This window comes from Ahaetulla prasina, chromosome 6 (assembly GCF_028640845.1).
Source record: "Ahaetulla prasina isolate Xishuangbanna chromosome 6, ASM2864084v1, whole genome shotgun sequence".
In the NCBI taxonomy this organism is placed as follows: Eukaryota; Metazoa; Chordata; class Lepidosauria; order Squamata; family Colubridae; genus Ahaetulla; species Ahaetulla prasina.
In genome coordinates, this window is record NC_080544.1 from 45144289 (window position 1) to 45168690 (window position 24402).

Consider the following 24402-nt stretch of genomic DNA (forward strand, 5'->3'; position numbering starts at 1 on the left):
TCTCAGAGAAGATACTCTATATTAAGAAAAATTTTAATGACTTTTTAAAAAGCTTTAATTTAATTTGTTGATGCAATCAATTATTTCTTCATTTCCATGTTTTATTTTAATTGGACTTGATAGATTCATATTACGGTCCAAAAAAACCCCCAAAAGATAAGCTTACCTTTTTAAAAAAGAAAATCTCTGAAAGATTCAATTTAATTATCTGTGCCATAATTGTTTCCTGTTTTTTGTATTTTTAATTGTCATTATGAATCAACTGAAAGCTTAAAAAAACAGCGAAGATGGATTGTTATAAATAGTATACTATATATTTTAAACAGTTGATTTAGTTCATATTAATTAGGATTTGGGGGCATCACATACTGTTGAAATTATTTATTCAAAATTTATGAGTTTCAGATATTTAGTATAAACTTATTGTAGCAATGATTCTGAATGGTCTTTTTGATATAGAGATGGAATGTATTTTTAGCCTCAGTTCTTTCTTTTCTGAACTTGGTGTACAGTCTCAAGAGTAGTGTGGGATGTTCAGGAAAATTGCTCATTGTGGTTACAATGGTGGGAAAATTATATATACATTTTCAAACACACAGAATGTATTTTTGTTCATCTGTGCTATTTGTGTATACTTTATATATAGCTACTGCACTATGTAGATAGCTTTTTTCAAAAAACCAAAGACCAATATCTTTGATAATACAGTAGATGATTTAACTAGTTCTTTAACACTTGAATATGAAAGATAAAATCAGTTTTGGTTCATTATCTCAAGGTTACTTGGTAAAAATGAGTCAGAATTCCAAATAAACTGACTTTCTAAAACATCCAAATTGCCTTTCTTTAAAAATCCAAGTAAGAAGTATAGTTTTTATTTTGAAAGTAAAAGTATTTTTTTTGAACTGTAGAAATACTTAACTCATATTTTGCAACTTAACTCATATTTTGCATCTGTCTTTACACAAAAGGAAAAAACAATCCAACCTATCAAAAACAGCACTACAAAAAACAGATTAGAAACACAAGTTAAAATAGGGAAGAAAATGGTAAGTGAACACCTGTCTACCCTAGACGAGTTCAAATCACCAGGACCGGATGGATTACACCCCAAGGTTCTGAAGGAACTGGCAGACGTGATCTCAGAACCACTGAACTATATCTTTCAAAGATCCTGGAGCACAGGGGAGCTGCCAGAGGACTGGAAAAGAGCTGATGTAGTTCCCATCTTCAAAAAAGGAAAAAAAACAGATCCAGGAAACTACAGACCTATCAGTCTGACCTCAATACCGGGGAAGATTCTGGAAAAGATAATCAAGCAACGAATCACCGAACAGCTAGAAGCAAACAAAGTAATAACCAAAAGCCAACATGGGTTTGTCAAAAACAGATCATGCCAGACTAATCTTATCGCATTCTTTGACAAAGTGACAAAATTAGTAGACCAGAGAAATGCTGTTGATATAATTTACTTGGACTTCAGTAAAGCATTTGATAAAGTAGACCATAACCTACTACTAGATAAAGTAGAAAAATGTGGGTTAGACAGCACCACCACCAGATGGATTTGTAACTGGCTGACCAACCGTACTCAACGTGTAGTCCTCAACGGAACTACATCCACATGGAGGGAAGTATGCAGTGGAGTACCCCAAGGCTCTGTTTTAGGCCCAGTACTCTTCAACATCTTCATCAATGACTTGGACGAAGGGATAGATGGGGAACTCATCAAATTTGCAGATGACACCAAGCTGGCAGGAATAGCCAAGACTCCAGAAGATAGGCTCAAGTTACAGAATGACCTTGACAGACTTGAACATTGGCCGCCATCTAACAAAATGAAATTCAACAGTGAAAAAGTAAAGTTCTACATTTAGGCCAAAAACAAAATGCACCAGTACCGTATATGTGGTACCTTGCTCAATAGTAGTACCTGTGAGAGGGATCTTGGAGTCCTAGTGGATAACCATTTAGATATGAGCCAGCAGTGTGCAGCAGCTGTTAAAAAGCCAACACAGTTCTGGGCTGCATAAACAGAGGATAGAATCAAGATCACGTGAAGTGTTAGTACCACTTTATAATGCCTTGGTAAGGCCACACTTGGAATATTGCATCCAGTTTTGGTCACCACGATGTAAAAAAGATGTTGAGACTCTAGAAAGAGTGCAGAGAAGAGCAACAAAGATGATTAGGGACTGGAGGATAAAACATATGAAGAACGGTTGCAGGAACTGGGTATGTCTAGTTTAACAAAAAGAAGGACTAGGGGAGACATGATAGCTGTGTTCCAATATCTTAGGGGCTGCCACAAAGAAGAGGGAGTCAGGCTGTTCACCAAAGCACCTGAGGGTAGAACAAGAAGCAATGGGTGGAAACTGGTCAAAGAAAGAAGCAACTTAGAACTAAGGAGAAATTTCCTGACAGTTAGAACAATTAATAAGTGGAACGACTTGCCTTCAGAAGTTGTGAATGCTCCAACACTGGAAATTTTTAAGAAAATGTTGGATAACCATCTGACTGAGATGGTGTAGGGTTTCCTGCCTGGGCAGGGGGTTGGACTAGAAGGCCTCCAAGGTCCCTTCCAACTCTGATGTTATGTTATGTTATGTTAAATACTGTTCAAAAATATTCAAACGAACAAGTTTAATAATGGAAATGAGAATGTTGCAATTTTCTCCCAGAAACAGTAAGACCACACTTGGAATACTGGATCCAGTTTTGGTCACCACAATATAAAAAAGATGTTGAGGCTCTAGAAAGAGTGCAGAGAAAAGCAACAAAAATGAATAGGGGGCTGGAGGCTAAAGCATATGAAGAATGGTTACAGGAATTAGTATGTCTAATCTAATGAAAAGAAGTACTAGAAGTGATGTGATAGCCGTGTTGTTCCAATATTTGAGGGGCTCCTGCAAAGATGAGGGGGTCAAACTATTTTCCAAAGCACCAAAAGACAAGACAAGAAATTATGGTGTGGAAACTAAGGAGAGAAGCAACTTACAACTAAGGAAAAATTTCAGTGAAAGCAATCAACCAATGGAATAGCTTGCCTTCAGAAGTTGGAGGTGCACCAGCACTGGAGGCTTTTAAAAAGTCTGAAATGTATAGTATCTCCTGTTTGAGCTGTGAGTTGAATAAGAAGACCTTCAAGGTCCCTTCCAGCTCTATTCTGATTGATTGATTGAATTTTGTACTACAGGGTAGGTTAAGCCAGCTCTATTTCTCTATGTTGTATGAGAATAGATAACAATAACAAGGAGCAACAAATTTAATAATTATATTTCTTTTTACCATCAGTAATTCTATTCTGGTTTACAAAGATGCTTTCTCTTTTTTCTTCTATATTTGTATGGTGAAAAATTTGAATATATTTTAATTGATTTTTCTAGGATAAATATGACATTTGAACTATAACCCGTGCTTGAAAGTTTTACTATAGAAGATTTAATTTTTTGACTATGGGACAGATAGTCACATTCTAATTTTGACCAATGAAAGATTTATCACCAAGGCTACATTTCAAAGAAAAATTATCATATTGGATGGATCAACATTTCTTTTGACTAAACTAACATAAGTTAGCCTTGAAGAAGAGTAAGAACAATTTCTTTGTACTGAGGTTTGATATGTAGATTATTGAAGATATTTAGATATTTTATATTGGAAATTTTTCTAATTCTTTATTATATATTTTAAAATAATGTAAGAAATAAAACAGAGACAGAGAAAGAGAGAGAAACAAGAAATTCAGGTATATCCAAATTATGAGTGGTTAGCTCATAAATCTGAAATATAAGATAGTTGATATCAGTTTTCTAGTAAAAATTCACACATCTTGGTTGAATTTTATACTAAACTTTGCTTGATTAAAATGATAGAGAAAAGAAACTTCCCTCTTTATTAAGATCTAGTAGTCATCTTGGTCACTGCACCTCAAATCTGATTTGGCCACAGCATTCTTATGTTGTGAAATTTTGAACACCTTTTATTGGCACTTCTATATAATACATACTGTGCAATTAAAATTCTGCTTTCCCAATTTGCAAAGGGGCAAGGCAAAATTATTAGTTCTTTAATTATTTTTCAAATAATTAATTTCAGTTAATTTCCCTTTGATTGGTATTTGCCATATGTTAAAAAGAATGGAGAGAATTTTGAATATTTCTTTCTTTTTATATCAGGTTGTCTTTTACATATTCCTCAACCAGAATTGTTCCCAAAGGCTTCCCAGGAATAGATGGTGGACTATTCAGGGAAAATGTTGTTAGGACACCTGAAAGTAGAATCCTTGTTTAGAAAAGAAATATTTAGTTTTCTTCTTGTAAATTATAGTTTTGTTCTTTGGTTCTTTCATGCTACTTTGTTTTTCTTTATCTTCCACTCTAAGCAGGAAACAAAAAATGAGACCTTTATTTAATGCAGAAATCAGTCCAGAGATCTTCCAATTCCCCACCTCCCACTTCAACATAAAAAAAGAATTCCATGTAAATACAATAATCTTTTGAGGAGTTTTCCATTTTTAGAAATGAGTGCACAGCCACACCTGATGGTAGAAAAACAAGGCTTTATTTGCAAGCATCAAGTAAATGACTGCTATGAAGTATTTTTCTCCTCTTCGAAATCATTGGTCTGTGAAAGAAACTCTGCCTATGCTCTGAAACATAATCTAATTTCTTACCTATATGAAATAACTTAAAGACATTCAATCTGCCAAGACATTGTAGAGATATAGCTTGAATTTCGGAAAGCTTATACTGGTTTCTTGATCTAATTATCCCATAAGTGAGTGGATTAATCAGCTCTTTTCTTGATGTTTTCCTGTTCCCCTCACAATTTCTAAAACACATACACCCCCGCCCCCAATCCATTCTTTAACTGAGTATCAGAAGCTGTTTCTTGGATCCATAGTTTCCAAGTGATATTTCTTCAGAGGAAGAATATGATAGTGAATATGAAATAAACTGTGTCATTTCATTTCTCATCCCATGCTGTTATATTGCTATTATAAAAATCCCACTTAGTTTTAAAGATGAAATTCTAGTATAATTCCATGAACAAATGATTACAATTCAGATACTCACTATTAATATCTTGTTCTACTAAGACATTCCTATAATCTGTTGATCCTATCCTTCCATTTTATTCATTGTCTCCCCATTCTTCTATCTTCTCTTGCATAATCAGTGGTTTTACATCATGCCTATAATAACTTTGGGTTCTCATTAAATGCCATTCTGGGGTTAGCGTTCTGTGTATTTATGTTTTATACTTCTAAATGAGCAACAAAACCTCTTGATGGGAATAGTCAAATTTTGAATTGTAGCATAGCTTAATTAACAGCAGACTCTGCTGGCAGACAAGTTATTAACTGCATTTCTGAGTGGTGCCATGAGATCCTGCATATCACATGACTTTTAGCAATTAAATGTAATGTTGCTATTTACAACAATTGCCTAAGCTACAATTTTACATTCTATTGCCTTTTGACAAGCTGTTTCAACACCTGAATGCAACAATAAGAACCATTAAAAGGGTTTTTCAAATACTTGCATTCTGTTGAAGATGGTGCTTTTGTTACAAAATTGCCCTCAAACCAACAAGAAAATAAGTCCAAGTTGCCATGATTCAGCTTTCAAACATTTCTACTTGGATGAATGAGAGCCTTCATTGACATTTAGCACAATCATGGTTTTACTTAGCAGCCATTTCAACAACCAAGTTGCCAGCTCCAACTGCGGTTGTTAAATGAGGGCTAGATGTAATATGCCCATATTCTGGGAGACTGAAATAATGTGGCTTACCACCAAATTGTGGCAAGTCTCCTATATAAAGTGGCAGCAGAGATGCTATTCAGCAGGTTCTGACCAGTTCTGGAGAACTGGTAATTTTGAGTAGTTTGGAGAACTGGTAAATACCACCTCTGACTGGCCCCGCCCCCATCTATTCTATGCCTCTCGAATCCCAGCTGATCGGGAGGAAATGAGGATTTTGCAGTAACCTTCCCCTGAAGTGGGGAGGGAATGGAGATTTTACAGTATCCTTCCCCTGGAGTGGGGTGGGAATGGAGATTTTACAGTATTCTTCCCCTGCCACCCCACCAAGTCACTCCCACCAAGCCATGCCACGGCCACCGAGCCACTCCCACAGAACCGGTAGTAAAATTTTTTGAATCCCACCACTGAGTGGCAGGTCTTTTATAAATATTCAACCCCACAGAATCAGAATGCCTTATTTTGCTATTAGTGAGATTTCTTACCCACTGTCCAGAGGGAGTGCTGCCATCTATGGCGGCCACGCTACAGTATCTATATAGAAGAAAGGGGAATCACTTTTTAAAGTCAATAGTACATCTTGTGATGCTTTCTCCTACATTGTGATTTCTGCCATAAAAATCTAAAGTGCTCAGCAATAATGGTACACTGGGGTTAGCAATGCAGTGACAGGGCCATTCTGATATGAGGGCTTTACAGGAAGAGTGAGTTTTTAATGTTAATAAATTGTACATTCTGGTGTAATTTACAGAAAAAATGGCCTGTGGTAAACAAAGAGAAGCTGAAGCATAATTCTGTTGCTTTTTCAGTTAAATATTTCATTTATATTGTATTAGGTATCAGATCTCATATCATTCTGTCTATTTTGAGCCTGCTGTTCATTTTCTTTCCATAGCTGTATTTTTCTTGGTATGTATGTATTTATTTATTTATTTATTTATTTATTTATTTATTTATTTATTTATTTATTTATTTAATTAGATTTTTATACTGCCCTTCTCCCGAAGGACTCAGGGAGGTATGATCTTAAGCAAAAATGTTTTTATATAACAGTTTACAGGTAGTCTTCTACTTACGACTACAATTGAGCTCACAAAATATATGTTGTTAAGTGAAACATTTGTTAAGTGAGTGTCTGGAAATTCTCAGTCATCCAGGTCATGATTGTCCCAAAGGAGTTTTTTCAAGAGGCAACTGGAGTTTCTGGTTTTTCTTTGAAGACTCTTTGTTTTTCATCCATCTGAAGAACTGAAGAAGCTTCTTGGATGAAAAGCAAAACATCTTCAAAGAAAAACCAGAAATTCCAATTGCCTCTTGAAAAAGCACCTTTGGAAAAACCAGGGACATTAAGTGATTTTTTTCCACATTTTATGACCTTTCTTGCTACAGTTGTTAAATGAATCACTGCAGTTGATAAGTTAGTAACCCAGTTGTTAAGTGAATCTGGCTTCCCCCTTGACTTTGCTTGTCAAAAGGTTTGAAAAGTTGATCACGTGACCTTGGGACACAGCAATAGTCATAAATATGAATCAGTTTCCAAGCATCTGAATTTTGATCACATGATCATGGGGATGCTGCAAAGGTCATAAGTGTGAAAAACAGTGATAAGTTACTTTTTTCAGCGCTGTTGTAACTTTGGTCACTAAATGATTTGTTGTAAGTGTGTCAAGTGTATCTTGACTTTGTACTTGTGCTTGTATTTGTATTTGTACTTGTATTTGTATTTGTACATTTTCTTGTGTCGCCCTCCTTAGATTTACACTTAAATTTAGGTCTTTTCCAATCTCTAAGCCCAGTTTTACCCCATACATGTCATACAAATGTTAGCATTCAAACTGTCTCTTGTAACTTTAAACCAACTAGGCATATTTCATCTCACCTGGTGCTTTTTTATTTCACACCTAATCTATTGCATGCCATATTTAACTTATTAATGGGGTAAATTCCTGACTACATTTTATTTTTGTAAATTTTAAATATGGCTTCTTTTGTATCTTCTTTTAAATCTCTTTTGTGATTACTCTTCTTTGGGTATCTTTTTCTTCATTTCTATGATTGTCTAAATAAGATTTTCCTTTCTTGTTATTTGCTTTTTTTTTTGCTAACATCTAGATTGAGATGCTTGTCATGACTTAGTCCTTCGTGGCTTGATATTGTAAATATGCATTCAGTCCTTATTTGTTCTTGTGGCTGAAGATCTTTGTTTTCTATCTTTCTTTAATTATTTTGATAGTTTATTTTGAAAGTCACTTGGGTTTTTTCATTTCTGAAACATTGGGAATATTTTTTAGTCTGTTTTTCATCATGTCTCTTATCTCTTTCTATAGTGCTCAAGTTCTCTTTCACATAAGGTAAATTTACTGAATCTGTTCCTTACATAGATTTTAAATTTAAGATGCTATGTCCTGCAGATCAAAACATGCTGGCATACTTACTCTCTTTATTTTTCCAAGTTACCATAAATTTGACACCAACAATTTCACATACCGTGCCTGAAGTAATTAATCAACTGTATTGAATTTCTCCTGTTTCCTATTTTATAGCTACACTGTTTCTGATATTGTACATCTGATCATGTTGATGTGTAGAGCTTGCATTTACATAGCTTGAGGCAGTACTTATTCTGTAATTCCTATTGCCATGTTCTCCATTTTCCCCCCTTTTTGCATTCCAATCATGCACTACTAGCCAAATTATTTACTATTGTTGCATTTAGCATGTCTTGTAATATGCCACAGAATTTATCCAAATTCTGTATACTCAAGCAGTTTGGAAAACAATCCATCTGTATTATTGAAAATGTGCGCAGGATATTTCCTCAAATAGCACTGCCCTGTATTGTTGAATACTCCCCCAGTTTCACATAGACTTTCACAACAACATTGAAGGTAAAACAAAGGATTGTAAAATGGACTAATTTAACCTATATAAGTCTCATATTATTTAACCTAATTTGGAAATCAAATAGCATTAATCAAAAAGTGTACATTATTTAACATTAACTGTATTCTGTATTCTGATCAGACCATTTTTCATTAAATAGTTTATTATTCGTATTTGAATATAGCTATGAAAAATGTTCATTTATTTAGTTAACATCTTTTATGTAATATTATTATACTGAATTTATAGTAGTTCCTGAGGGTAAAATATTTATACACTGGGAAAATTTAGTACTTTAGAAGACTGTACTATTCCAGTAGTGTACTATATTAATTAAGCACCCTCTGTACAGCAGTGTGTAGCAATAATAGTACAGACTCAAATTTTAATTGCACTGATAGTTCTGGTTTGACATGCCAAACATAAAGAAAGGAATTTGCATTCCTTGTGTAAAATAGTTGTGGACCTATTGCAATAACCATATTTGAACTCTTGAGATGGACATTGGTTGAGATAAATTAGGAATGTTATGTTCTTCTTGGCATTACTGAGAAGAAAGAAAAATAGAGGTTCTCCTGAACCTCTGATATTGGCTGATATTGGAACAAAGGCTGTTAATGAAGCTGTTAAATCTCCATAAATTATTCCGTCCTTCTTCACAAACCATATAAACTACTAACCACCACTTCATTTTGTGAGTGGTCAGTTCATCATTAAATGTTGAATATAGTAATACTTATATACATTGAGCTGATTCACATTCAAGAAGAAAGATGAAAAACTGTGCAGTGTGAGGTGTATTGTTTTTAGTTTATTGAATCAGAAAAGTGCATTGCTAGAATAAAGAGGATGTTAGTGCAGCATTAGGTAAACTATGTTTCATATACAGTACTAGAGTAACTAAAATATGTGTGTGTTTGTATGTGTGTATGTGTGTGTTTTCTCGAAAGTAAGACCTTGTTTTATATTTTTTTGTTACCAAAAAAGGCACCAGGTCTTATTTTCAGGAGGTGGGGATGTCCACTGACTCACCTCACTTGCGTGCATCCTTTTCACTGTCAGAGGCCTTCAGAAACTTCTTTGGCCAACAAGTCTTTCCTAAAGGCCTCTGCAGCTGATAACAGAGCTCCAGATCAATACGAAGTTCTGTTATAGGCTATAGAGGCCTTCAAGAAAGCCTTGCTGGCTGCTGAGATGTGAGGGGCCTGGCTGCAACTGTCCAAAAATAAGTAGTAGGGCATATCCACCCCCAATCACCACCCTAACTTAATTTTTACCTGTGCATCCTGCAGTGGGTGGGGTCTTAATTAGGGCTTATTTTGGCAGTAGGGCTTATATTGAGTGTACTTGTAAAAATCAAGCTAGGACTTACTTTCTGAGTCGGTCGTATTTTCGAGGAAACACTGTGTATATGTGTGTGTGTGTGTGTGTGTGTGTGATACAATTCTAATATTAGAAAGCTCAAATTTTAGAAGGATCTTGATAGACTTGAACACTGGGCCCTATCTAACAAAATGAAATTTAATGATGACAAAAGTAAAGTTCTACATTTAGGCAAGAAAAACCTGGCTCAATAGTACCAGTAACTATACTATTACTATACCAGTAATAGTACCAGTAGGATCTTGGAATCCTAGGAAAATCACTTAAATAGGAGCCATCAGTGTGCTGCAGCTGCCAAAAAAGCCAACACAGTCCTAGGCTGCATTAATAGAGGGATAGAATTAAGATCACGCAAAGTGTTAATATCACTTTCTAATGCCTTGAGAATTTTGGAAGACCACACTTGGAATATCCAGCTTTGGTTGCCACAATATAAAAAAGATGTTGAGACTCTAGAAAGAGTGAGAGAAAAGCAACAAAGATGATTAAGGGACTGGAGGCTAAACATATGAAGAATGGTTGCAGGAATTGGGTCTAGTTTAATGAAAAGAAGGACTAGGGTGATATGATAGCAGTGTTCCAATATTTGAGGGGCTGCCACAAAGAAGAGAGGAGCCAACCTATTCTCCAAAGCACCTAAAGGAAGAAAAAGAAGCAATGGATGGAAACCAATCAAGGAGGGAAGCAACCTAGAACTAAGAAGACATTTCTTGACAGTTAGAACAATTGATCAGTGGAATGACATGCCTCCAGAAGTTGTGGGTGCTCTAAGAAGAGGTTTTTAAGAAGAGATTGGACAACTATTTGTTTGTGTTGGGTTTCCTATCTGAGCAGGGAGTTGGACTAGAAGACCTTCAGAGTCCCTTCCAACTCTGTTATTTCATTCATTCTGTTTTTCTAAAGGTTACATTGGGACTTTAGTGGTATAAATATTCCAATAAAGCTTCTGCTGGTAAAATCCTCGACCTTTTGCTCTTTCCCATATTATGATTATATTTTTCATGTGGTTACCTGCCAAACCACCTTTTTGCCTTTTTCTTTAAAAAAAATGCTGCCACTTTTTACTGAAAGTTCATGGACTCTTCCTTTGCTGTTTATGTTTAGAAAGTTATTGCCACTTCCCACCACAGCAGGGGATGGTTATGGAATAGCTTGTTGCTTCATTTTCCAGTATAGTCCTCAGTTTAATTTAAGCTTCAGACATGATTGAATGAAATGTGAGAAGACAATTTCTTAGCTAAAACGTGTATTAATTTATGTTAGAGGTAAAGATGAATGGAGCTGATCAATTGCAATTAATATTCAATTTATTGCAGTTGGAAGAGTTTGGACTACATTTCCAGGAGCACAATTATAATTCCCTGCCTTGGTATGTATAAACAGTTACACTTAACTGAATAATTAAGTATGTATGATACCGAATTAAAAGCAATTAATTGAATGAAAATATTCAAGAAAGGAGAAATTTATTTTATTTGAAATTGGAAAGGTGTATGATATGGTCCCACCTACGTTTCAGAAGTCAGCCCCCAGAATAGTTGTCCAAACTTTTGTCTACAAGGTCACAATGTTCTCTTGGATAATAGAATAGAATAGAATAGAATTTTTTTTATTGGCCAAGCGTGATTGGACACACAAGGAATTTGTATTGGTGCATATGCTCTCAGTGTAGATAAAAGAAAAGATACGTTCATCAAGGTACAACATTTACAACACAAATGATGGTCAATATATCAATATAAATCATAAGGATTGCCAGCAACAAAGTTACAGTTAAGTAACATAACATTAAATTAAGTTAACATTAAGTAACATACAAAAAATAGTGTTACAAAAGCCCCAAGTGCTTAGAATTTACTAAAATCATTAAAACTTAATTTACTATATTTTCTTTAAGAGCAGAATAGAAACTTATTTAATATTTTGTATTTCTTAGGATTTAATTTCCTCTCCCCCCCCCACTTTTAGCATTAGGCTTTCCACCTGAATTTTGGAAATATACTTCTACAAAAACATAATTGATTTTTTTCTCTCCCCAGCATATTAAGTAAGGTAGTCAGTACTGCCTAATGAAATTTATAATCAAATCACAGATGGAAATAACTTGGCAGACTTCAAGTTTCTATTGGAATTACAAGATATTTTTCATCAACTTGTTTAACCTTTTTCATGGATTTGGGGATGTATTCCTTGTCAATTTAAATTGTTTTCTGCAGATACTGTGCAGCAGTTGCCCAAAACTTCATGCATCAATTGGATCCATATCCAAAGAAGCATCCAACTGTTGATGCTATTTATTATAACTGTATTGCTTGCACATCGGGGGCAAATCATTCTTAATTGTTTTTAGACAGTGCAGTATCAACTAGTCAGTCTTATTACATTTCCCTCCATTGTATTCCCACTTGAAAATACAGATATGTCTGGTTTTGGAAAGATGCGAATGGGCTGGACTTGGAAGCCGTACTCTGTATTCTATAATGTTATTATGACAGTTCATTTTGTTGGATAAATGAGATTTAATGTTCTATAAGGCTTTTCCTACTCGGGCAATGGCATTTCAAGAAATTGTTTCACTTAATAGCCTTAAAATAAAATTCCAAGTCTTGTTTCAATCATTTTTCTTCATAGCATGAAGCATAGCACTCTTCTCCTATTTCTGGGATAGGAAAAGAGTAAGAAACGTTAAGCAAAATAAATTACAAGCATAAATCAAGGGTAACATACTGTATATAAATCTAGTTTTATCCAACACAATTTGCTGAACTTCTCTATGTGTTCTATCTTTGCACACTATCCTTGCTTTCATAGTCTCTCTTCTTTGATTCCTATGTTACCTTTTGTTTGCTGAAATTCTTGCCATTTTGTTTTTGAGAATCTTAAAATCACTTCTGTATACTTATTTGCAGGTCTGTTTTCAATCTCAGTCAGCTCTCATTCATTTTTAAGTTACATCTTTTAGTTTCATGATGCATACTTCTGAAGTAATTTATTCTCACTATGTTCAATTTACTTCTGCATTTTTACTGATAAACCCACACCATAAAATGTGGATTCTTCTACATAGCTGTTTTTTAGTCTTTTGGCAACACTTATTTCTTGTAACAGACCACATACTGTCCATTATCTTAACATTTCATTTGCCACCACTTAAAGAATTCAGTTCCATCTTCTAGATGTCCACTCTAGTATGCAATATCAGAGATTTGCCTGAGTCTTCTTGGCAACAATTGTTGGGATATCTGACATTTTTATTGTAGAGAGTTTTTGGGAGACATCATCTACTCCAGCAGTGCTGAGAGCATATTTATTGGAAATCAAACTGGATACAAGAGCACCATGGCTTCTATTGCCACAGGATAAAACTTGATTATTTGTAGGCTCGTTGCTTGGTAGAGTAATTCTTGGGGCTCAAAAAGAACGGGTAGTACAGGCTGGGAATTAGCATGATAAACATTATGAAGTGAAACTCAGTTGCCAGGATTGACCAGTATCAGTTATAGGCAAATTAAATTCCTTCATATTTGCACATTTATGTACCTGAAATCCTGAACTCTGAAGTGACTAGGGAGAGGTATGGGGATGCTGAATTTGTATGTGGTTTCTAGTCAGTAGTGGGTTCCACTTACCTTCGCTATCAGCTAGGAACTGTGAGCGTGTGTGCGCGTGTGCTTGCTTCGCTCGTGCGCAACACTTCTACGCAGGCTCAGTGTCTGTGATGATGTCTGGGGTGGGTGGGTGGAGTCTCCCGCCACCACCATACTGATTCACCTGAACCAGGGCGAACTGATAGAAACCCACCACTGTTTCTAGTACATTTTTTTAAAAGATATTCTTCTGTGAGGTATCTAGCCTGGAGAATAAGGTTCCTCCTGGATTTTTATCACTCTCTTAAGCTGTGTATTTCCAGTTTATGTCTGGGAAGATTTCCTATCTCAAAGGGATCCCAGGTGATCATCTTTTGGAATCAATAGTGCCGTCTTTATTTTGAAAAGGTGCTTAGCACTTCTTCATTGAGTAAAAGAGTCAGTGCTTTGTACTTGAGTTGTTAAGTACATAAGGATAACCCGTCTTACATTGCTGGTCAGCTGCATGTAGTCTGATAGAATGATTGTCTGCTTTCCTACATTATTGATGTTGGTTGTTACACAGTGGAGAGCTTAATTTATGGATTTCATGTGATGATAACATATTGTTCTGTCTCAGATATTAATTATAATTAATCAACTCCAGTCAATTAATGTCTTTGATTAATTATCCCCAGCTGGAGAAATTAGTTGTAAAATAAAAGAAAACTGATAATGTATACTGATAATGTGTACTTATCAAAACTGATAAGGTATAAATAAGCAACTTGGAGGAGTTCCTTGTAACAGTTGCTGTCTCACCACTGTTTTGGCTCTTTCTCCTTCTCCAAGCAAAATGTATTTTAAGAATGAAGATGCATTTGGTAATGAAGCATATGTTAATATGTCAAGTTTCATAATTTACATCTTTCATCTTTTATATTGAAATGTATAAAAGTATTCTTCAAAGCCAATTATAAAACTTATTAACATGCAATGCTTTCTATTATTTTTGCCAAATTTTCTGTGTGCATTTTTGTGCAGTCATAAACACGTTGTAAATATTTTGTCAGAACTGTGAGTTTTTTTAAAATTTCTTCTGAAACTAGTTTTACAAAGTATCTTTCAGTTGTTAAGAATGCAAACTGAACAAAGGCATATAGAGATTTTATCTAAGCATTTAACTGCTCTTGACATACAATCACGAAGACCCTATGGCTCCTTTGATAGTAGAATTAAAGTCTTGCATTAACTTTTACCAATTGAATCTATTGAAAATTCATTGCCTACTGAATTAGCTGACACTTTGGTTAATGTCTGGTAGATTATTCTGGATATTTACTTCTGAATACTCACATTATCTCTGTTTTCTTTTAGGCTGTGTAACCACATTCCGAAGTGTTGTTACAGAGATGGAGCTCTCTAAAGTTTCAGTCAACCTACAGTGTACATTTTAAAGATTTTTTTTCCAAACCTAAAAAAAATATTCTCACATAACTGACTGTGCTAACTTTTGATGAAATCCAAGGACAATGAACTCATTTTCATTTTGGGGTCTTTTCCTTCAGTACAGTGAAATCCCATTCTCACTGTGTTCTTTGGGGAAAACCTGAACTAGTCTACAGTTTTCTTTTTTTCAATCTTACCAACTTGCTCTCAACATTGATCCAAACTATTCATGTTAAAGTTTCATCTAGTATGCCCTGATTTTCAAGATCTGTGAAGTATTTTCTTTAGCCTCAATTTTAAAAAAAACAACTATCGCACAAGGATTTTTTAATTGTTTGTAGAAGATTACTTTTATGTACTTGATTTTCCTCCCTGACTACTGTAAATGGATCCTTACTTCAATGCTTTAATGGTACTAATATGAGGCATTGCATTCATTGTTGCATAGCATTGTTATCAAATGACTTGCATAAACATTGTTTCAAGTGCCGAGGCCCAAGTCATAATATCCAAAAGTGTCCTCTATGCAGAGGAGAAAATCAAGTTTTGTTTGTGGATAGCAAGCAGATGAACTTACTTGCAGTTTTGGAAGTGAGGACTGATCATAATGATAGCTGGGCTGGACTGTTTTGTTTGAAGAAAGGGAAGATATGCAGCTTATTCTTTGGATTATTAATAATGATGTTAGTGACCGCATCTTATATTCTGACTGGAACTAAAGATGGTCTTTTGCTTATGCAACCAACACTCCATTATGGAGTTTTTACCAGCAATTCAAACTTAATGGACAATGGCAATTTCTGTGATAAGAAAGAACATTACCAAAAATCTAAAACAAATATTTCATATGCAAAGGATTATTCCAGCATTAAAGTAATTATTGACGCTATAGCTTCACACATTGAGTTCATACCAAGGTATCCTCCTGACTTGGAAGATCTGAAGAAGCAAGAGACACATGTAGGTATAAAAGGGTCTATTTTGTATTATAAAAATGTTTATTGTATTGGAATAGCAATAGCACTTAGATTTATATACCGATCCATAGTGCTTTATAATCGTCTCTAAGAAGTTTACAGAGTCAGCATATTTACTGCAACAATCTGGCTCATTTTACCCACCTTGGAAGGATGGAAGCCTGAGTCAACCTTGAGCCGGTCAAGATCAAACTGCTGACAGTTGGCAAATTTAGTCCGTAATATTGCATTCTAACCATTGTGCCCACCTGGCTCTTAATAAGGAATATTTCCTTATTGGAAGAAAATACTATTTTAAATAAATATGCTACTATTTATCTGAGTATAGATCATTGTCAGCTTATAGTTATATTTAATTTTATCATATCAGACATTTAAATACATCTTTCTTTATGTTCCACACATTTTCTTATAATTTATATTATGGTCTTTATGTTCCACATGTTTTCTTATAATTTATGTTATGCTCTTTATGTTCCACATGTTTTCTTATAATTTACTAGACATAAAGGAGATAAAGAAATGGTTTCTACTTATATTGATAGATAGCCAAATAAGCAAACACAGAGTTCCTTATTTAGTGAAGTGTCAAGAGGAAGTTTTCGATGCTAGGAAATGTGGATAGTGCTTGAATGCACCGAGTAAGTAGAAGCTGGTTAGAGTTGCAGTTGTGAAGCTCAACCTTCACCAAGGAAAGGAATTCTGGAAGCTGAAGTACAACACATCTGTGGAACACCAGTTTAGGAAGACTTGCATGATAAAGTGGCTATCGTACAAAATTAATATCTTTTGTCTCTGGATATTCCTACTGTCAAGACTTTTTAACTTACACAGATGAACAAAATTAAATACGTTATTATTTTTATTAATGATAAAAGCTAGTTTTTTATATGGAAGAGTGTATAGTTGCCTGATTCATGCTAGATAATTATATTAATTCTTCCTGATTTTAAAAGATCACTGAAATATATTCTTCTTTATTTCTATCAGTCTGTATCCCCTGATTCTGTGTTTCTGTAGTATAGGACAGCTAAACATCAAACTAGTAGAATATGCAAACAATTGAACTATCATAACAAGAAATATAGCCATAATACTTCAACAAAGCTTATATTGTTTCTGTTGCAGATGTTCTCAGTAATTCCCAACAAATTTCTCCCAAACAGCAAGAATCCTTGCTGGTATGAAGAATACAAAGGAAACAATACCAGAAACCCTTATGCCTCAAACTCCTACGCCTTGTATTCCAAACGTTTTCGTACAACATTTGACTATCTTCGAAAAGTATTTTGGAATCATTTATATCATTATGATGACAAATATTACCGGCTGCGCTGTCTTCCTCATTTTTATATCATTGGCCAACCGAAATGTGGAACAACAGATCTTTATGATAGGCTCAGACTACATCCTGAAGTGAAATTTTCAGCAATTAAGGAGCCTCACTGGTGGACCAGAAAACGTTTTGGTGAGTAAACATGGTGATCAGCAGTTTGGAGTTGTATTAACATAAATGAGTGCTTAACAATTCTTGGAAGAAGTATTCAGTGATTTTGAAGTTTCTCAAGTAGTAAATGCTGCTCGAAAAATAATCAAGAGAGCTGACTTCATGTTTCAAGTTGCCTTAAAATCCTACCAACTGGCATCTTCATGGATAAGTGTATGGCACCAACAATATCATTACCTTGAATTATTTGCCCAGTGTTGATGTAAGCAAGAGTCTTTGTCTTAGTTTAATAAAGCTTAGAATGATTTCTACAAGTTGTGTACAGAATAGCTAAACATCTTAAAATATTTAAAACAGAACTTTGGTAAATTGCCACAATGTAGCTATAAGGTGCTAAAATGGATAGCACTTAATGTTTATTTTATGGTCATTATTTCAGACATTTATTTCAGTTTAGGGTAAGGTTGATAACGAAATGTGGCTCTTGTTATTCTTTCAGACAATACCCTTTCACTAACTTCTGTTGAATATGCATTGTACTCCAGAGTTTTAATTATACTTACACCTTACAGTCCTCTAAGGTGCTCACACACTCAGATATTCTTTTATTTCATACATACAACAATGCTATGGGATAGATTAAGCTGCAGGATAATGACTGCTCCAAGTTCACCAAATAAGTTTCATGGCTGAGTAGGGATTTTATCTCAGGCCTTGTCAATTGTCTTCCAGCACAAGTGAATAAACAGCTCTTTTTTAGCTCTCTAGCTATTGAAATAAATGATTTGGCAGTAGCACTGAACAATGAGATGGCCAAGTTTGCTAATGGCCCAATTATTCAAAGTAGTAAAAACATAAATGGGATTAATGCTTCTCTGAGGGAATCTTTCCAAATAAGAGAAAATAGGCAATGCAGTGGTAAATGTGGTTCAGTGCAAGTAAGACAGAGTGCATCTTAAGTTTGCATAACCACTACCCTAGCACAAGGTCAGCTTTCGAAATAGTGTGTGCAGTTGCAATCCGCATATTTCTAAAAAGGGATATCACAAAAGGGCAATTAAAATAATTATAGTGTTGAGGTGATCCCTCAACACTATATGGCAAACCTCCTTCCTAGGCTGAAGGTAATCAACAACTGGCAGATGACCTGAATGAGTTTTACTGCAGGTTTGAAAGGAAACTACAGCCACCTATCTCCACAACCCCCATCTCAGACATACCAACAACAGCCAAGCCTCCTACAACTGACCCCATTTCATTGGGTTCACAACCCCTAGTGATCACAGAAAAGGAAGTGCAGGACCTATTTCACAGACAAAAGCCAAGAAAAGCTCCAGGCCCAGACAAGATAACTCCTTCTTGCTTAAAAGTCTGTGCTGACCAATTGGCCCCCATCTTCACCCATATTTTCAATAAATCACTAGAGATGTGTTATGTTCCTTCTTGCTTCAAACGCTCTACCATCATCCCAGTGCCGAAGAAGCCCACCATCAAGGAACTGAATGACTACAGACCAGTTGCTTTAACATCTGTAGTCATGAAAACCTTTGAAAGGCTAGTGCTTTCCTACCTGAAAACCATCATGGATCCGCTGTTAGACCCCTTGCAATTTGCATACCGAGCAAATAGAACAACAGATGATGCTGTTAATATGGCTCTGCACTATATCCTACAACATCTTGAGTCTCCAAAGACCTATGCAAGGGTCCTTTTTGTAGACTTTAGTTCAGCATTCAATACCATCATTCCAGACATTCTTCCAAATAAGAGAAAATAGGCAATGCAGTGGTAAATGTGGTTCAGTGCAAGTAAGACAGAGTGCATCTTAAGTTTGCATAACCACTACCCTAGCACAAGGTCAGCTTTCGAAATAGTGTGTGCAGTTGCAATCCATATTTCTAAAAAGGGATATCACAAAAGGGCAATTAAAATAATTATAGTGTTGAGGTGATCCCTCAACACTATATGGCAAACCTCCTTCCTAGGCTGAAGGTAATCAACAACTGGCAGATGACCTGAATGAGTTTTACTGCAGGTTTGAAAGGAAACTACAGCCACCTATCTCCACAACCCCCATCTCAGACACACCAACAACAGCCAAGCCTCCTACAACTGACCCCATTTCATTGGGTTCACAACCCCTAGTGATCACAGAAAAGGAAGTGCAGGACCTATTTCACAGACAAAAGCCAAGAAAAGCTCCAGGCCCAGACAAGATAACTCCTTCTTGCTTAAAAGTCTGTGCTGACCAATTGGCCCCCATCTTCACCCATATTTTCAATAAATCACTAGAGATGTGTTATGTTCCTTCTTGCTTCAAATGCTCTACCATCATCCCAGTGCCAAAGAAGCCCACCATCAAGGAACTGAATGACTACAGACCAGTTGCTTTAACATCTGTAGTCATGAAAACCTTTGAAAGGCTAGTGCTTTCCTACTTGAAAACCATCATGGATCCACTGTTAGACCCCTTGCAATTTGCATACCGAGCAAATAGATCAACAGATGATGCTGTTAATATGGCTCTGCACTACATCCTACAACATCTTGAGTCTCCAAAGACCTATGCAAGGGTCCTTTTTGTAGACTTTAGTTCAGCATTCAATACCATCATTCCAGACATTCTTCTAACTAAGCTAAACCAGCTACAGGTACCGGAACAGACTTGTAAGTGGATCACAAGCTTCCTAACAAACAGGAAGCAGCAGGTGAAGCTAAGCAAGATCACATCAAATACCTGTACAATTAGCACAGGGCCCCCCAAGGCTGTGTGCTCTCCCCACTTCTCTCTGTATACCAATGACTGCATCTCCAACAATCCATCTGTTAAGCTACTGAAGTTCGCAGATGACACAACAGTGATTGGTCTCATTCGAGACAATGACGAATCCGCATATAGACGAGAGGTCGAACGACTAGCCTTGTGGTGCAACCAAAACAATCTGGAACTGAACACACTCAAAACCGTAGAAATGGTGGTAGACTTTAGGAGAAACCCTTCCATACTTCCACCTCTCACAATACTAGACAACACAGTATCAACAGTAGAAACCTTTAAATTTCTAGGTTCTATCATATCGCAAGATCTCAAATGGACAGCTAACATCAAAACATCATTAAAAAGGACAACAAAGAATGTTCTTTCTGCGCCAACTCAGTAAGCTCAAACTGCCCAAGGAGCTGCTGATCCAATTCTACAGAGGAATTATTGAGTCTGTCATTTGCACCTCTATAACTGTCTGGTTCGGTTCTGCAACCCAACAAGAAAAACACAGACTTCAGAGGATAATTAGAACTGCAGAAAAAATAATTGCTACCAACCTGCCTTCCATTGAGGACCTGTATACTGCACGAATCAAGAAGAGGGCCGTGAAAATATTTGCAGATCCCTCGCATCCTGGACATAAACTGTTTCAACTCCTACCCTCAAAATGACGCTATAGAGCACTGCACACCAGAACAACTAGACACAAGAACAGTTTTTTCCCGAAGGCCATCACTCTGCTAAACAAATAATTCCCTCAACACTGTCAGACTATTTACTGAATCTGCACTACTATTAATCATTTCATAGTTCCCATCACCAATCTCTTTCCACTTATGACTGTATGACTATAACTTGTTGCTGGCAATCCTTATGATTTATATTGATATATTGACCATCAATTGTGTTGTAAATGTTGTACCTTGATGAACGTATCTTTTCTTTTATGTACACTGAGAGCATATGCACCAAGACAAATTCCTTGTGTGTCCAATCACACTTGGCCAATAAAATTCTATTCTATTCTATTCTATTCTATTCTATTCTATTCTATTCTATTCTATTCTATTCTATTCTATTCTATTCTATTCTATTCTATTCTATTCTATTCTAAAGAAAGGACTTTTACATTTTAAAAGGAAGCATGAGGGGGACATGATAGAAGTAGATAAAAATGTTGCATGGTATGGAGAAAGTAAATAACTTCTTCTAATGGTATTAGATTTCTGAAGGTAAGAAGCTGGAAATTTACGAAATAACAATGTTTTTGTCTAAAGGAAGTGATGTGGTTATCATCATTCCCCCTAACTGGGGAAAAGGACATTTGAGAAGCCAATAGCTAAAGGTAAAGGTAAGGGTAAAGGTTCCCATCGCTAGTCGTTCTTGACTCTAGGGGGTGGTGGTCATTTCCATTTCAAAGCCAACATCTGAAGATGTTTCCGTGGTCATGTGGCTGTCATGACTAAACACCGAGATGCACAGAGCGCTGTTATCTTCCTGCCAAAGTGGTCCCTATTTTTCTACTTGCATTTTTACATGCTTTCGAACTGCTAGGTTGGCAGAAGCTGGGACAAGTAACAGGAGCTTACGCCATTACATGGCATTAGGGATTCAAACCACTGAACTGCCAACCTTTCAATTGACAAACTCAGCATCTTAACCACTGAGCCACCACATCCCTTGTTTGAGAAACCAATAGATCACTTCTTTTAATCTTTTGTTGATGTTCTATAAGCACAATAGAGGAATTTACATTGTGGGTGCTTTTCTACTGCTGCCTGAATTGATGGTTTATGCTGTGATATGTGCCCTGCATTCTTAAAATGATCAGTTGCTGCCCAGCTGCAGAATTATGTTGCCAGAACAATATAAACAGATAGATTGGTCATATAGCATGTGCTTTTTCTGGGGATGTGGGTGTTTTGGAATGAGAATAATCACATGTGATCAGTTTCCTTCAACAGCCTTTCTTTTTAACCTTTATGCCTTGGAAGAAGTCTTGAAGTAATTTTCAAGTCTCAGGAAATCCCTGTATAAAACCTGCAAAAAATAAGAAAACTTCATGATACGATTTATTTCTGACTTGCATTATCCACATTTTTACCATATTTACAGCAACAGCAAGCTGGCAGGCTGGCAGCTGACTCATGTCACAATTTTTTATGAACCCCTAGCAAGCTCTCAAGGACTCCCAGTTGAGAATGGCTGACCTCAGTGGTTTAGCTGTAGAGTATTGTTTATGAAATGTGGCTCTTCCCAATCTCAGCAACTAATACTTGATGTTAGTTATCATCTGAAGATGAGCTATTTCAGAGACAATGACAAGATGATTTTATATCTTCTTGTTTGAATGGAAATTTGGCAGAGTGCATACACTGAAAGCAATTACACTTCTTGTATATAGAATAAAGTTTATGACTCACAAAAATATTTTGCAATAGTCATAGATAATTGGATGTGTCCCAATTTCCAGAATCAACTCAATTTTGGAATTACAGTTGAGGTGCCTTCAAGTTGGTGCTGATTTTAAGTAACTACATAGGCTTTCTTTAGGATGGTCTGTGCCCAACCTGCTCTTCAGATCTTCCACTGATCATCATTTTTAAAAGTCCAACCACTTTATGGCTGATCTTTTCTTTTTTACTTTCACCTTTTCGACTATTATAGACTTTAAGGAGCTGGATATTTGAATAATGTGACCAAGTAAGATAATTTCAGCCTGGTTGTTTATATCTTCAGTGAGAACTTTGCATTGACTGGTCTTTTGTATGTTAAAATTATCTGCTTTCCCCCATCCAGCTGTGCCCATTCCCATAGCAATTTAACTTAAATGTGATTATATATCCTTTTTTAAACAAGAAAGATAACAACTACTGTGTTTTCCCAAAAATACGACCTACTCAAAAAGTAAGTCCTCGCTTGATTTTTACATGTGTGCCGAATAATAAGCCCTACCCCCAAAATAAGCCCTAATTAAGATCCTGCCCACTCCAGGATGCACGGGTAAAAATTAAGCTTTGGGGAGGATGGGGGAGTGGAGCTGCCCTACAATTTACCTTTGGATAGTTGCAGCCAGGCCTCACGCACCTGGATGCATTTCTTTCAAGACTCCGGATTGATCTGGAGCTCTGTTATTGGCTAGAGTGGCCTTTCTTGAAGGCCTTTCATGAAAGCCTCCCTAGCCAATAACAGAGCACCGGATTGATCCATTCTGTTATCAATCGGAGCTCTGTTATCGGCTAGAGAGGCCTTCGGGAAAGACTTGCTGGCTGCAGAAGAAATGGGACAAGGTGTACGAGGCCTGGCTGCAACTGTCCAAAACTGAAGAAGTTCCTGAAGACCTCTAACAGTGAAAAGGAGGCCAGGGGTGAAGCAGGCAAGTGAGGTGAGTCAGTGGATGACATCCCCCCAGAAAATAAGACCTTGTGCCTTTTTTGGTGGCAAAAAAGTTATAAGAGAGAGTCTTATTTTCGGGTATGGTAATAGAAACATGGTAATAGAAACTATGGGGGGCTGCTGTTTCAGTAATTAAAGATGTTGAGCTTGTCAGCTAGAAAGCTGACAGCCTGGATCAAGATCCAAGTTCTGTGTGATGGGGTGAGCTCCTTTTACCTGCCCCAGCTCCTGCCCATTCAAAAGCATGCAATTGTGAGTAGATAAATAGGTACCACTATGGTGGCAAGGTAATAGCGTTTTGTGCGCCTTGGCATATAGTCCTGCTTGCCACATGACTACAGAAATATCTTCGGACAATGCCGGCTTCTTGGCTAAGGAACAGAGATCAGCATTGTCCTTTAGAGTTGGACATGACAGGACATGGGAAACCTTTACCTTTAAGTTTTTATCTTAGAACATAAGCTCATGGAGTACTTTAGTAGCATAGTATCTTGGTGTATAGTAAGTTTTATAACTTCAGATTTAAAAAAATCAGAATCTTTATTTGCATCTCTATATATTGGAATACAGGAATTGTCAGATGTTCTTTATAATCATGTTAAAGATTAAATTGCATTAATTTCTTATGTGGATTTGAAATTTGAAACTTCTGTATCAGGCAGGCTGGTTTCCAATTTTCTGTATCTAGATATGCAATTTTATAAATGCTGCAAAAAAAAATCTAGAATTTGACTATTGATAGAATATGGAAAGAAGTAAATACATTCCA

At 36.1% G+C, this 24402-nt stretch overlaps 1 protein-coding gene across 2 annotated transcripts in view; it reads left to right on the forward strand.

The window, feature by feature from the left end:
• The window catches only part of CHST15 (carbohydrate sulfotransferase 15), a 71646-nt gene that overhangs the window by 29935 nt on the left and 17309 nt on the right, over positions 1-24402 (forward strand). Inside the window, exons 2-4 of one of the 2 annotated variants that reach the window (XM_058187414.1) lie at positions 11351-11403; positions 14978-16009; positions 17155-17494. In XM_058187414.1, coding sequence (XP_058043397.1) covers positions 15470-16009; positions 17155-17494 — 880 coding nt within the window. In that variant the 5' untranslated portion in view covers positions 11351-11403; positions 14978-15469. The remainder of the gene's footprint in view (positions 1-11350; positions 11404-14977; positions 16010-17154; positions 17495-24402) is intronic. The other variant, XM_058187413.1, reaches the window with a different exon arrangement.